The following is a 15039-nucleotide window of genomic DNA, read 5'->3' on the forward strand; positions in this document are numbered from 1 at the left end:
CTCGCAGCAAGCCCCGGCCGCGGCGCCCCGCCCCGCCCATTATGCCTACAGCCTACTCCGAGCGGCTCAGCCCTGCATCTCCGAGCCGCGCAGTTTTATTTGTCGGGGAAGCACGGGTCTGTACACAATAAATAACACGGATGTAGGAACTGTGCCCTAATCGCGGCTGGAGGCGGAGATGGGGCAAGACATCGGCCAGGCCTTTGGCCTGCAGCTGGACATGGGACGGCAGGGCCCCGGACTTCAGGCGGCGGGCGACCTCGGCTGGGGACTGGGACGGACGTTTCCTTCAGAGTTCCACGCGAGCGTCGCGGTAGGCCCGGTCCAGGGCCCACTCCGGCTGCGAGTCGGCGCCACCTTCGCGGGCCAGGCGGGCCATCTCCTGCTGGAACAGCGCCTGCCGCGCCCGGCTGGGGTCCACGTTGATCCAGTTGTTGGCGATCCACTTAGTGCCACGCGTGACCAGGCAGCCCCCGTGCAGCGAGTAGTCGTCCACGTCACCCACCCAACCTAGGAGAGGAGGATGAGGGCAAGGGAGGGAACCAGGGGGAATCTAGGCTGGGCTGAGCTGAGCTTGGCCTCCTGTTGCCCAGGTGCGTGGCAAGGGTAGGCCCACTGTGCACACCTTTGGTGGCAAACATCTGGCCCCAAGGCCTCCTTGGGGGCTCAGCATCTTTCTCCAGCGAATGCCTTATAAACACCACTAGTCCTCTGGAATCAGCTTTCTTGCTGCCAGGCCTGTCCATAGCCCTTCCCAATCTGGGCTACTAAGGGGCATGTGTCCCCAGCCCCATTGAGCCAGAAGGCTGGGGCATCAAGGAATCACAGGGTTCCAGATAATCCAGGAAGCTGCACAGGTGCAGGCTGCTGAAGTCACGGAGGATAGTCTTTGGGAGGCACTAGGGGCAAAAAAACATTTGAAGGGCAGCCAGAAACAGCTCACTAGGATGGCAGTCAGGCCTGGGTTAAGGAAAGCTTCCCTCAAGGCTGCCCTGGCCTGGCCACAGGTCCTCACCTTGCCCATCAGGCAGGTAGTTGTACCAGAAGACTGCTGTGCCCTGGCGGGGCTTGACACGCAGGTTCCCCTTGTCACAGTGCCTCCGAGTGTCACGGAGGTCAACATCATCCTGAATCAGGCTCTGTGGGCAGCAGAGTGGTGGGGTTTTCAAGCTGCCCTGACTGCATGGCCAGGAGCCGAAGGCCAGGCTGTCAAAGGTGGCCAGAGGGAAAACAGTCAGATGTCCCCAGGGCACTGTTTAGGCCTCATCCCAGGTCTGAAGGGGTATGTACTATGTTAGCCCAAGGCCCTGCCATCCCACCAGAGTAACAGCCCAGTTGGCCCTTACCATTTCATCATAGGTTCTGTTGTCTGCTACAGGGAAGACAGTCTCGCCCCCACCGGTGACGTTGTTCAGATAAAACAGCACTGTCATGTAGCTGTAAGGCAGGGGGGCTGTTGAGCAGGTCCCCAGCTGTGGATGCTTCCCAGGGGCTTACCTGTGGGCAGGAGAAGCTGCCCAGGTTCCCAAGGGCCAGAGGGGCAGGCTGGGATCCGTGACAACAGGGCAGGTCAGTACCAAGAAGTCCCTAGCCTGTTCTTCTTCCTACAAACCCAGTCTCTCTGTCTGTCACAGTGTTTTTTTGTGGCCAAGATCACAGGTGCACTTAGCTGAATTACATGGCCCTGAGCAAGGGCCAGCTTGGAAAGATAGGCTAGCAGAAGCAGCAAGATCATGCAGAGGGCTGGTTGTGACTAGAAGGTGCTGAGCCAGAGCAGCCAATGAAGAGAGACCTGCCACCGTGCCTTGGCAGGGGAGGGGGACGTAGCTTCAAAGGGAGAAGCTGAGGTCTCCAGCAGTGCAAGCAGGATCAACAACCAAGGGGAGGGGGCGGAAGGAATCAGGGGTACAACCTTGCCCCTTGCCTGAGAGCTCTGGGGGTGGGTTTCATTGTCTGTGGGCGCCTCAGTCTGGCCATTGAGACAAGATGACCACCCCTTTTGGGCCACCTGGTAAACAACCTGGGGGGAAAAATGGGGGTATCCTCGACCAGGATGGCCCAGCACTCTCCTGGCCCCTTACCAAGGGGGCACACCCATAGCAAGGGCTGTGCTTGTGTCATGGGTGTGCCTGGTCTGGGAGTTGAAGGCAGCCCCCAGGTGGGAGGTACTTGCCGGCAGGAGGTCTCGAAGGGTACAGACTCATTGGCTACCAGCTTGGTATGGGAGCAGATGGTCTCTGGGTACACAGGCCCACTGTCCACATGGGCATGGTAGTGGCCTCCCTCGCCATACCGCACGACCTGCAGTGGCTCGCTCAGTTCCACGATCTCAGGTGACAGACGGGTGAGGCGCAGCACCCTGGTGGGCAGCAGGCATTCAGCCAGGCAGCCCCTTGCCCGCTGGCACCCTGAAGGAGCTGGCAAGGTGGACCCTGGGCCTGCCACCAGCTCTGCCCCTATTTCCCCTGGAAGCTCCTTAAGCCACCCCAGACTGGCCCTGTAAGAGCAGGAAGGGGTTACTCATGATGACCCCTTCTCCCTGGATGCCAGAGACATCCACTGGGTGGGAAAGATGAGATTTCCATTCAGTTGGGGGAGGAGGAGACACTCTCTCCAGCAAGGAGGTTGTTTATCTAAAACCCCTGGCTCGGGGAGGGGCGGGGGGGGGGGGGGGGGGTCCTGTGGACAAAGATAAGAGGTCATTTCTCTAATTAGCAGAAAACAAACACTCCATCTGTTTCTAATCCCAAATGTCTATTGTTTGCCCACAATTAGGGCTAATTTGCCTTTGTTAACTGCCTATCTCCTAATGAGTCCCAATCCTGGTCTAACAAGTGGAACTTAATCCTGAGTCTGCTAATCAATTCTGTTCTCTTGGTCTCAGCCAAGGACTTCTGTGGGGGCCCTGCACGGTCTTCTCCCTTGCACCAGGGAGAACAGCCTCCGGTGCTCACCTCTGGCGGATGGCACGCATGACGTGGTGGGCACCTTCGCCCTGGTAGAGCCACGTGTGGTGGCTGTTCCGCACCAGCTGGCTGGACTCTGCCTTGTGGCTCCTCATGTACTTGTGAAAGTCGCGAAGGTCCATGTTGGAGAACTCCTGCAGGCTCAGCACTCCTGCACAGGGCACCCACCATCAATGCCCACCAAGCCCATGTGGGGAGGGCACAGTGGGGAGGCTGCGCCTTCCTACCTACCCCTGGCCTCAGGCACTGGGGGGCCATGTGCACCTGTCCCCCAACCTGGACTCGGGTCAGATGAAGTTGGCTTCTGTCACATCAGGCCCTACAGGAAGACCCAGAGAAGTTCATTCCCTCAGTTTAAGCCTTGATTTGGCCCCCCCAAATAATGAAGCCCAACCCCTATTAGATTGGCCACAGCAGGGTCTCCAAAGGAAGCTTAAGCCATATGGCCAGGACCCTAGGCCAGGGACTACCCTTGGCCCTCCAGCCTGGCTCTGTAGAGCGTGGTGGCCACCCTCCAGTCCTGTAGAGGGTGAAGAAAGAGAGCATTCAGTGCTGGGTTTTGTCCGGGGCTGTCCACGCTATAGGGTGTAAGCTGGATCGGTTCCCAGGAGTTCCCTCGTGACCTCGGGTCTCATCCTGAGTGGAATCCCCCTGGCCAGTCCTGCCTGTTGGGTAAACCAGTCTACCTCAGCAGAGAAAGCCAGGTCACTCTCCCAAATGAGAACACTCTCCCCTGTTCCCACTCGACCCACAAAGCTGGCTCTACCCTCCTAAGGTTCTGGAAGAAAAGCTGGTGTCTTTGCTACATGCCATCCCGGCTGACCCAGCTGACACACTTCCATGCTTTGGCCCAGGTTTCTCTGAGGGCAGGGGCACTTGAGGGCTGTGAGTCTGTCACTAGCTCTGCACACTGGGGCAGTAGCAGCATGGTGCCCTCCAGCCACAGGTCCCGGCCAGGTTCTTCACCGTGGCTTCACCAGCCACAAGGCCATTCTTCCGAGTCCTATTTCCTCAACTGGTCCAGAACTTGGGCATGAGGGTAATGACTACACCTCAGAAACTTCCTGGAGGTTATTACCAAAGGGGAGGGTGGTTACAGGATAGCGCTCCTGCCCTCACCCACCCCCAGCAGTTAGCATGACTCCAGGCAGGCAAGAGGAATGCTAGGGGACCCTGGTTACACCGGAGAGGCCAACTGCTGGGGCGGTCTGCATGCCTGGCTGGAGAGAGGCCAAGGCCAAGCTGACCCCATTGTTCCTTTGCTCCTGCTCTACCACTGCCCTCTACCAGCCAGCAACCATACCTCAACCCCAGGTGCTGCCTGATGAGGTCAAAAGAGTCTCCAAGAACTGCCCTCTAGACTGTCACCAAAGGGAATGGGAGAGCCTGGCTCCTGCCTACTTCCCAGGGGTAAGGGCAAGGCTGGATCCTCACCTCCTCATCTCTAGCTACTCTAGATGCTGGGCATAGAGACTACCTGGCGGGCAGGGGGCTGGGGTGGTGGGGGGAGCTGGTGCAGGGCAGGAGGCTCACAGAGACAGAATTGCATTAAGGTATGAGCTCACCATCACCATCAGGGTCAGCCTTGATCGCAGAGTACATCTCCTGAATGTTCTCTGGAGTCATCCACCGTCCATTTCCCAGGCGAGTCTGGGCCAGGACCTAAAGCACAAGATGGTGCCTCAGTGGGGTGGCCCCAGCGATGGAGAGTCACCAGAGCGCACACAGCTGCCCAGTCCTTTCTGTAGGGCTGAGGGTTCAGGTGATAAGGCATGGGTGAGGACAAAGGACACAGCCCAAGGTCCTGGAGCTGAAGTGAGGGCAGGCAGAGAGGTCCAGAGGCATCTGAGGAGGAGGCCAGGAAGAGAGTCAAGAGATCTGAGGGCCAAGACTACTCTCTGCCCTGGTGGGACTGTGGCTTCCATGGGGAGCACCATCAGCTTATTAGAGGCAGAATGAAGGACAGGCCTGTGTCCCATCCAGATACCCAAAGGTCGGGGAGGCCAGGATCTGGGTGCAAAGAGGGAAAGAGGCACCACGGGGAGGCCTGGCCAGTGTATGACCACCAGGCCCCTTAGGAAGATCGGGCTCAGTGAGGCACTCTGTATAGGCACGGGACCCTGCACCCCACCAAGACCTCTCTCAGAAGCCTGGGTGTGAGGGGCATGCAGAGCGAGATGCAGATTTCTGGCTCCCTCAGAGCTGCCACCCCATCCACCATGAATTCTATGGGGCTCCCAGCAATGGCAGCAAGGAATCCAGACCACAGGTAGCACACCACCTGGGAACTGTGGCAATAAATGCCATCACTCCCAGGAAGATTCTCCTGCCATCCTCTGAGGTTTCCAGGGCAGCAAGGGGCTCTCTAGGAAGGAAGGTGGACCCTGGGCCTGGGCCTGGGCCTGCTCAAGTTGATCTGAAGTCGCATCTGACTCCTGGGACCAGGGCTGAGCAGCACAAGTGACCCAGCCACTAGAAACAATTCTGGGCATCCCCATCCTGGTGCCTGCTACAGACCCCAGGATCCCAACCTCACGGAGCTGCAGGCGACCATCGTGGTTTTGGTCCAGCAGCTGGAAGAGGTCCAGCTGGCTGACGTGCATCGCGCCCATTGCTTCCTCATACTCTTCGGTGGGCAGGATCTGGCTGCGCTGTAACCCCTTCATCTGTGCCAGGTGGATGACGAGCCGACACTCCTCATCACTCAGGAAGCCAGGGATTTCTGCCAGAAGAGGAGGGGCATGAGGCCAAGGACTGAGCCAGCACACTGATGCACCAAGTACCTTCCTCTCTGCAGGGTTCCTGGGGTAGTCCCTGTCCCCTGCTGGTCACCAAGTCAGGAGGACTTCACACACCCCTTTATATCTGCTCTGGACTCTGCCCCCAAGGTCACATTGTCCTGCAAAGGATGGCCAGCATTTGGAACATGGGGCCTCTCTCTTCGACGCTGAGAGCACAGGGGAGTCCTCCAAGGGAGTCCTGGGAGGCGAGCCAGAGCTAAGCTGGTGGTGGGCTAACCCACCTTGGGGTGGGACCAAAGGCTAGAGGGTGGACCTGAGGGGCGGAGAGCTGACCTCCACTCCTTACTGGGCATATATTTTAAAAAGGGGCGGGTGGGATGTTGGCAGGTTTTTGCTTTCATTATTGCTTTTCAGCATTGTTCAAATAAGAACAAACAATGTGAATACATCCAGTGCCCTAGGCCTTGCCCTGCATTCTCCTGCATAACTGGGTGCTGGTCATCCAACCAGTGCTGAGCTGCCCAGTGCTGGGAGGTCAGTGGGGGTCACTCAGGTTTCTGGCAGATGCTCTGAGAAAATGCCTGTGTCCTTTGCTTTGGGAACAAATGTACAGCCAGCGCCTGCCCCATGCCTCTAAGCCTGAGTAAAGGCCAGTCAGGCCTGGGGCTTGGCTCCAGGGGCTGATGCCCCACACCAGCTCCACATGCTGCTCAGTGGAGCTAGAATGCGAACCTCACACCTGGCGAGCCCACATCCCAGGGACCCCAGCCACTCCCAGGGCTGGAGCCTGGGCCTTGCTTCCTTCTCTTGTTCCTGGGAGAGAGGACTTCCTTTGACAGAGCACAAGAGGCCCACACAGGAACTGACTGGAAGAAGGGAAGTGCTGCCACTCGGACCACTCAGAACTCCTGCAGAGTAGTCCGCCACTTCTCTGGGTTATTCTCTCAGCATGACGTTCCAGTCATTGCCAAGAGGAAGGAAAATGGCCACTCAGAGCCAGGATTGGAGCTGTTTTTAATAGTAATCACAGCAGATCACACTTAGGGAGCACAGACTGTGTCCTGTGCTAAGCATGTCATCAACTCCGTAATCTGTACACTCATCCTAGAAAACCAGGCCCATTAATTCACCCTGCCTCTCCCTGAAGAGCCCCAAGCACAGAGACATCAGTGACTTGGCCAGGGCCACACAGGCTGTTGTACTCCAGAACTCATGCTCACAGCCACATTCAGCTTCCATGGGTAGGTGACCCAGATGTGATGACACTGAGGACAGGACAAAAGCCCTGCCTTTGGCCTGCTTGATCTCCTCAACCTGGCAAACCCAGAAAGGGTGTGAGCCATCCACTGGGGGTCAGTGCTGCTGGACAATGGGTTAGACCAAGTTGCTAATCAACAGTCACCTCCTGACGATTTAAAAAGATACACAAGAAAAGTAAACCAGAAAAAGAAAACACAGGCCCAGGTTTCTTCAGTTTATTAGGTGCCAGTAATTCACAGGCCCAAAGGAGATGTCACCCTCTATACAGCCCCCTGCCATGTGCTAATCAGATGCAAACAGCCCAGGCCAGCTCACTGGGGCCTAACCAGGTGGGTCTAAGCACATGGGAGTTGGGCAAACATTGGGTCCTGGGGTGTGGGTATAGCCCTATAAGCCCCCAACCTCAGTCCACTGAGACCAAGGCAGGGAGAGCAGGTGATGGATCGAGGGCTATGGCTGCTGGTGGCACTGGTGGTGCTGTGGGGGTGACAGCGGGGCAGGGGCTCCCTGGGGCCCCACACGGTGTGTGCCCATTCCGCAAGCTGTGTCACGACACTGGCTACACAGGAATGCAGCTACCCAACTTGCTGGACCATGACACAGCAGCCGAGGCCATCCAGCAGTCAGTCAGCGGGTTACCCCTGCTGGCCAGGGAGTGCCACCCTGCTGCACGCCCCTTCCTCCGCTCCCTCTGTGCCCCGGTGTGCCTGGGCAGGAAGGGCAGGGGCTCCCAGGGAAGGTGGGGGTGGCGCTCCTCGGCCACGGCCTGCTCTGGCAGCGCTTCAGTCATCGCTGCTGTGTACCTGTCAGTGCCGGGTGCCGACAGGAAGATGAAGGACTGTTTTGTCAGGGTGCGGCTGGCAGAGAGAAACAGATGCCCATGGGACGGAGGAGACACAGGCAGGGGACTGTCAATGGTGAACACTCTTGGTCTGGATCCACAAAGCAACAAGGGCTCTTAAATGTCAGGGTAGGGCAAGTGAGCAGGCTGCTTTAGGCTACGGGGCTGAGAACCCCTCTCCAGTGAGGTGTGGCAACTCTGTCTGCCCAAAGGATCCTGGCAAGAGATGGAGCTACGGCTCATCTGGTAGCTTTTTCTCTCATAGAGTCCAGAGATTGCAAGGCTGATTCCTCTTCCCCAGCCTAACCTCTCCTGTGAACAACAGCTCCCTCAGTTTCTTCTTTGCAGAGCCAGGGCCCTTCCTAGAGCCTCAGGGTGATCATGCCTGTAGCAGAAAGAATGGGCTCTTTCAGAACCTGAGGACTGGACCCCTTTGCTCTTTGCCAACCCCAGTCCTAGCTGTAAATTGCAGCATCCTGCAGGCCCTTCAGGACAAGAGGGAGGGTGCTGTTTTCCCCTCCAACACAGGGAGTAAAGGCCCAGAGTGCGGGGCCCCTCCCACACCCCTCTCCCAGGCACCAGGCATCCACCTGAGCTGGAGGAGGACGTGCACTGGGAAGGTGGAAAGCAGCCTGGGCCAGGGGAGGGGTGGGCTGGGAATACAAGACAGAAGTGCTGGGATGGCAGATGTAGGGCTGAGGGCTTTCAGCAACCAAAGGAGCAAGAAGCTCAGCTGCAGGGCTGTTGCTAGGTGACCAGGGTGTCGTTGCCCAGCAACCGTGGAGTTTCTGGCCAGGCCTCAGCTAGGAGCACCCAGAGGCCCCAGCCTGGAATCCAGAAACCCTGCCCCTAAGCACTCTTTCCCTGCCCTGCAGGGTCATCTACCCGTGCCGCAGCCTGTGCGAGGCCGTGCAGGCCAGCTGCGCACCCATCATGGCCTGCTACGGCTACCCCTGGCCAGCCATCCTGAACTGCAGATGCTTCCCTGCCCACCACAGCCTCTGCATGGCTGCCATCTCCAACGGCTCCTGCCCAAGCCTCCCACGTGAGTCTCTGCACAGCTTCTAGGATGGTCTAACCCTTGCTTGGCCCCAACCTTTCAAATCACAACTTTCAGGGATCATGTAACCAGGTCTTTCTAGTGGGAAAGAAAAGGGAACACCCACAGTGGCCATCCTTTTCAAAAAGGGACAAGAACAAGTGGAAAGTGGGAGGAACCCCTGCTGATGGCTTCCCTCCTCCGCCTCACTCAGCCCCTCCCCCTAGTGCCACGTGCCAGTTGCAGGGATTGCGAGTTGCAGGACACCAGCTCATCCAAGGAGGTCCTGGACACGCTCTGCGCTAGCGATTTTGGTAAGCCCCCGGTGTCCAGCACTCCTTATATCCCCTTACAAGTGGGTTCATCTTAGCATCAAACTCCTGGTTTGGTGCTAAGACAAAAGAAAGAGGGGATACCCAAATGTTATGCCTGTTTAGAATTTAAAAATAAGTTCCGTTAACAAGTGTGGGACATTGCTAAAACAACACCACCCTAGGAGGACAGGCCTGCTCTAGGACCCTGATTCCAAGAGCAGAGCATCAGACAAAAGGGTTTGGTTCACCAAAGGAGAGGAGGAGGGGGATACTTAGAGAGGCCAGGCTCATCATCTCACCCCTCTGGTTCCATTCAGCAGTGAAGGTTAGGCTCTCCTGGAGCAATGGGTCATCCTCCAGACCCTCAGACTGAGACCTGGACTCAAGGTTAGAGGTGCTGAAAGCAGGCTCACTGCCCCTTGAAGAGCTGGCGCCTACTCTGCGACGCTGGCTGCAGCCGGATGCCACGTGTGTGTACAACCTCCTGCGCGGAAGGCATGCTGGGACCTATGTGCTGAGTGGGGAGTTGCAGGGTCACCGTCTGCTGGTAACCATGGCCTATGCTTGGATCCGGGGCCACCAAAATCTGTGCGCAGGTGGCACCATCACCAATGCCCAGAATAGAGGCAATCCAGGTGGGGAGAACCTGGGACTTTATAGCCACAGCCTCTGCAGTGGCCACGCCAACCATGTCCTCCCCTGGACACACATAAAACCCTTTTTCTACTGCCCTCCATGGATATTTGCAGGCCAGAGTCCAGAGTAACTCCAGGGCTCACCCAGGACCAGCACAAGCAGGACAGAAGTCCCTTTCCATGGTCATAGTGAGGGGCCCTTCCTGAGCCAGTAGTGCTCTGCCTGGAAAAAGGCAGCCAGCCTTGCGTATTGGGCAAGCAAAACTACCTTTCTGAACCTCCCAGACCTGGGATGCCAGCCTGGGTGATGCCCTGCTACTGCCCACAAGCCCTAGCACCCCAAGATGAGCCTCAGGGCAGGCACAAAGCCTCGGGCTATGCTCACCCAGGCACGGATGCTGCTTGTCAAGCCCCAGGCAGACTCAGTTATATCTTTCTGACCTTTACTGAGTCCACAGTTCTGCCAAGCAGCTGTCCTGTGGAACAGCAGAGGGGGTCCCTGCAGAAAACTGCATTAAGCTGCTTACAAACCTGAACCAATATACACACTAAAATTCTTTCCCTACTTCTGCGCTTCCAGTGTTTGTCAAGAGAGTACAGTGGTCTTATGTAGCTGCTTTATTGTTTGTTTGTTTTCAAGCTGAAAAAAAATAGTTCTGGAAATCCTATGATAAAGCAGTCATAGTTTTAAAACACACTGTTTTGTGTACTGGTATCAATTACTCATTTTCCTTAAATAGTTAAGAAAGTGGACTGAAACTCTTCCTGGCCCACTGGAAGTGTCCCCTGCTGCTCTTGATGAGGATGCCAAATCAGGAGGCACCTGCTCAGGGTGATGGTGGAGGCCACTCTGTGCAAAAAGACAGGCTGGACTGGAGGAGAGTATCTAATAAATCCCTCCAGCTGGCCAATAATTGTCAGCAGTAGACTCCGGCCGCTGGACACACAGCAAAATCAAATCAGGCCTCCCGCACATGCAGCTAACCTTTAGGGGCAGAGACACAATCACCAAATAAACACAGAAGATAGTTTCCTATGATGCTAAGCGCCAAGAAGAAAACAAAGCAGGTTGATGCAACAGAGAGCCTGGAAACCTCTTAAGACCAGAGGTGGAGAGAAGTCTGAGGAGGGGAGGTCTGAGCAGAGGCCTGATGGGGGTGAAGGCACCCTGGGTGAGAGCCAAGTCTGAGCCTTCTGGTGTAGGGAACTGCGCATACAAGGCTCCAAGGCGGCAGTGAGCTTGGTGTCTGAAATCAACAGGGGGATAGTGAGGGAGGGGTGGCGGGAGATGAGGTCTGAGAGGTGAGAGGGCCTTGGGGCATCAAATGAGACGCAGAAGTGGGATGGGAAATCAATGGGAAATCATGGAGGCTTTTAAGGAAGGGAGTGATGAGATCTGTTCTGCTGTTTAAATACAGAATAAGCTTGAGGTGTACGGAGAAGTGAGCCACATGAGAGAAAGCATTGTCCCCAGAGACGTGACAGTGACTCAGAACTGGAACGCCTCCTTTCTGAACTGAACAGGATGACGTTCCAAATCCTTGGGAAATGCCTACCACAGTCCAGCAGGTATCTGCCAGGAACTCAGGGTGGGGCCTTTTGTGGCCCAGGTGCTACTTGCCAAATGTCTTTAGGAGCAAAGGTGGGAAACAGGAAATTTTCCCCACAGGGAGAGGCTGGAGGTTACGTGGGGATTTCCCTGTGAAGTGGTGGGGTTCCCTTCCACAGACGTGGAGGCACCCTGGGGTAAAACCCAGGCCTCTTTCCCCAGCTGACACCCTGAATGCCTACCCCTTGAGCCCTGGCATCTTGGGTCCTGATGGTGGGTCACTGTAGGGCAGAGATGGCAGAACCCACAGCAGGCCCACTCTCCTTGGGCCCTGCCTGCCTCTTTAGGGTGACAGCAGGTGGATGGACAGGCAGGCACAGAAAACAGACAGACACTGCTCCTTCTTGGGGTGAGGCTTCCTTCTTTGGATTCATCCAACACCACATTCAGGAACTGACCCTCCTTATACACCCTCTCCCCTGTGGTTGGTCTGTCTCACAACTGGACTTCTTACAATCACTGATCTCTTCATTTGTCTCACCTCGTTTCACCAAGCAGCAAGCCCCAGGACTTTCTGGGTAAAACCTGGGACATCTTTTACCAACTGACTAAAAGGTAGTGTAAGAGTTTTGGAGGAAATGAGGACCACAAAGCAGGAAGGTCTTGCTGCAACTGCCCAGTTCTCCTAAGCGTGTCCTTTGTAATTTATCTGCCCAGAGACCCATCTGATGGCTTGACCAGAATCAATTTACCTTCTGTCAAATCTCTTCTGCTTCCTGTAATGTACTCTTGGTGACTTTGGGTCTGGATTTCTCATTCTCTGCTTCGTAGGACTTTGACGCAACAAGCTGCATGTTAGGGGGTTAGGGTTAGGGGTTATGTCTCGTGGCTCACTTAACCTAACATGTATCTGAATTACGTATATACGGGTACAAAAAAGGCTGATGAGAGGAAGCACACCCACTTCAGAGTGTCTGTCCAGCAGTGTGGTAGTAATGGGGAGAGCTGTTCCCTCTGCCTGGACCACCTGTTCCTTGACAGCCACCTGGCTTCATCCCACAGCTCATCCACACAGCAGGTCTCTGCTCAAATATCTTTCTCAGGGAGGCCCAACCCAGCCACCTTACTCAGAGTTTCAATCGTAGCTGAAATTCTGCCTTACTTGCCTGTGATCACTTATCACCATCTGACACACACCACGTGTGTTTGTCTGTATCCTCATTCGAATGTCAGTTTCAGGTGTTTTCTTTTTGTTTTCCTATTTTGTCCAATGCTGTGTTCACAGCACCTAAACTAGTGCTTTGCACAGACTTCAACATTATGCAATAATAATAACAATAATAATATTTTAGAGCCCCTCCCACAACAGGACTGACATCCTAACCTATTTCCTCTCAAACAGCATGCATGTGAAATCATTCTCACAGGACTAGGCATAATCCCCAGCCAGGACCCTCTGCCCTAGGGGTAATAGCATGTGCTCAGCTGCTCTGTTTTGGTCCCCAGTCTCCTCCTGAAAGCCCCTTACCCACTCCATCCCCCCGCAGCCAGGAACACCTGAGGTCTGCAGGTAAGTGTGTTACTGAGGCTGGGCACCCAGGACTGGGGTGGGAAAACCTATCCTGGGAAGGTCATGGGTCTTGTTGATACTGGTAGTCTTTGAAGGACTTCAGAGTCTTCACAACTAGCATGTTGGCTTTAGAGTGCAGGCTCTAAAGAAAGGCTGCCTTGTTCTAATCCTAGCTTCTCCCTGAACTAGCTGTGTGAGCCTGGCCAAGCAACCAGGGCTCTCTTTGCCTCACTTTCCCACCCACTAGCCTGACAGTGGGATCTACACCCACCTCACAGAGGGGTTGTGAGAATTAAATAGAATGATCACATGAGCAAGAGCACATAACAAGAGCTCAGAAAATGTGAGCTATGATGCTGGTTCCAAATGAGGTCACCCTGGAAGGTTCTGCCTACTGTAATGGCTGAACACAAAACTCCAGGCTAAGAAGAATCCCAGAGTGCTAGGAGCAAAAGCTGGCGCCCTCATGGGGCAGGTTTGGGGGCACCAGCTTACCCACATTTGGACAGCCTGCTTCTTATTAGATGACAGGGCCCACTTTGGGAGTGGAATTTCCCGTCAGAGGCCCTGAGATCTGCTAGGACCTGGTTATCAGTTAACTCTCCCCCCATTCTAGAATGTGACAGAATTAACCATGGCAAGGAGCATCCAAAGACAGCTTCAATGAAATGTTTAGACACTAGCTTCTAGGTCACATTGCCCAGCTGATGGAAGGATCACAGAGTAGGGGTCACAGAGGGGAGTGTGGAAAGGTCACCCTGTCACCCTGTTTTGGAGCTGGGGGCGGGTACCTCACTTGGGGCAACCTCTGGGTGGAAAAGAAAGGGCTACTTTGAAGCAGCCATTTTCAAAACAGAAGTCACGTGGTCAAATGAGCCTCAAGGCAGGCACCGAATCGCGGCCCCTGGCCCTCCTGGGGACGCCAAACGAACTTACCGAAGAGCAGCGGCTTGAGGCTGAGGGTTCGGATGAAGTGATCTCTGTCGGCGACCAGCTGGACCTTGCGCTCATACCCCACCTAAGGGAAAGCGGCACAGCGGGCAGCGCGGGCGCCTGGCCGCGCCGTGCGAGGCGGGTAAAGGAGCCCCGGCCCCCCCGCGGCGGCAGGCAAGTTGAGGGCGTGCGCGCGGCAGGCGCCGGGGCGTCTCGGGCTCGGCGGTGCAGGGCCTCGAGCGCGCCGCGGCGGGGGCCTCACCTTGATGCCCTCCAGCCGGGTGAGGGGGGCCAAGGTCGGCGCGGGGCCGGGACCCTGGGCGCGGCGCTGGGGCCCGGGGTCGCTGCTCTCGTCGCCGTTGCTGTAGTGTACGAAGAGCAGCAGCGCCAGCACGTTGCCCAGGTACAGGTGCACGAACACCATCAGCACCAGGAAGTAGGCGCGCGAGCAGATGCCGCGGGGCTTGCACAGCGGCCGGACCGGTGCGTCCTCGCAGTCGCCCAGCCCCGCCGCTGCCCCGGCCGGGTCGCGCTGGGGGGGCACCCACTGCGGACTTGCGGCCTGAGGCCGCGGGCCCGCCGCCGCCGCCATGGCGCCCGGGTTGCGCGCGCACCCAGGGGAGGGGCCGGGGGGGCGGTGCCCGCGCCGTCGCCTAGACAACCGCTGCCCAGCCGGCGCATGCCGCGGTCACCAGGAGAGGGTGCCTGGGGATGCAGCGCCCGCGCAGCACTCAAGGTCTCCGCTCCTTGGACCCCCGCCCACACTGAATTTTCTCTTCCCGAGCTGGGTTATCGTCAAGCGGAGATGCACACTCCCCAGAGCAAAAGCCGACCCCCCCAAATGTAGATGCAGACAAGAGCAGCACAGTTACAGGAAATCCCACTGGTTGTTTCTCCGTTCCCCGGCTAAGACGCATTTCCCTCTTTCCGGAAAAGTATGGTCTGCATTTTGTCGCGCTCGGGAGTGGGGTGGAAACAAGGTGGAGGCAGCGCCAAAAGATGACTCAATACGGGTTGCGGCGGGTTGGGGGCGCCGCGGAGGCTGATGACTGCGCATGCGATGGCCTAGGACCCAAGGCATTCGGCAATGACACTCGCCAAGTGTAGTCAGCCAAGAACGCCTTGGAGGTCTGCTCTGCGTTCGGTCTAAACCTCACGGGGAGGCCTGCAGGAGTCAGGTCTTAGGAAGCA

The 15039-nt window shown here is 56.6% G+C and overlaps 1 protein-coding gene across 4 annotated transcripts; it reads right to left on the reverse strand.

Moving 5' to 3' along the window:
* Nucleotides 1-65: 65 nt before the first annotated feature.
* Nucleotides 66-14463, reverse strand: P4HTM (prolyl 4-hydroxylase, transmembrane). 4 transcript variants are annotated; one of them, XM_057704411.1, is made up of 9 exons: nt 14111-14463; nt 13852-13933; nt 5498-5688; nt 4532-4628; nt 2955-3117; nt 2174-2359; nt 1347-1437; nt 1016-1139; nt 66-510 (listed from the first exon to the last, which is right to left on the reverse strand). In XM_057704411.1, exons 1-9 carry the CDS (start codon nt 14438-14440, stop codon nt 290-292), a joined length of 1485 nt encoding a protein of 494 aa, XP_057560394.1. In that variant the 5' UTR covers nt 14441-14463; the 3' UTR covers nt 66-289. The 4 variants fall into 4 exon arrangements, with proteins under 4 accessions (XP_057560394.1, XP_057560392.1, XP_057560395.1 ...); XM_057704409.1 differs by having other exon boundaries at nt 1913-2359; XM_057704410.1 differs by lacking the exon at nt 66-510 and adding an exon at nt 523-899 and having other exon boundaries at nt 1913-2359.
* Nucleotides 14464-15039: the final 576 nt, after the last annotated feature.

This window comes from Hippopotamus amphibius, chromosome 13 (genome assembly GCF_030028045.1).
Source record: "Hippopotamus amphibius kiboko isolate mHipAmp2 chromosome 13, mHipAmp2.hap2, whole genome shotgun sequence".
Classification (NCBI taxonomy): domain Eukaryota; kingdom Metazoa; phylum Chordata; class Mammalia; order Artiodactyla; family Hippopotamidae; genus Hippopotamus; species Hippopotamus amphibius.

What these genes read in the sequence shown, in the direction of transcription:
- P4HTM (XM_057704409.1), bottom strand. Translation starts at nt 14,440, where the DNA reads ATGGCGGCGGCGGCGGGCCCGCGGCCTCAGGCCGCAAGTCCGCAGTGG. An exon ending in GTCGCCTGCAGCTCCGTGAG is followed by an intron (nt 4,629 to 5,497) that starts GTTGGGATCCTG and finishes CTTGTGCTTTAG; the next exon opens with GTCCTGGCCCAGACTCGCCT. An exon ending in GGCTGACCCTGATGGTGATG is followed by an intron (nt 3,118 to 4,531) that starts GTGAGCTCATAC and finishes TGCCCTGTGCAG; the next exon opens with GAGTGCTGAGCCTGCAGGAG.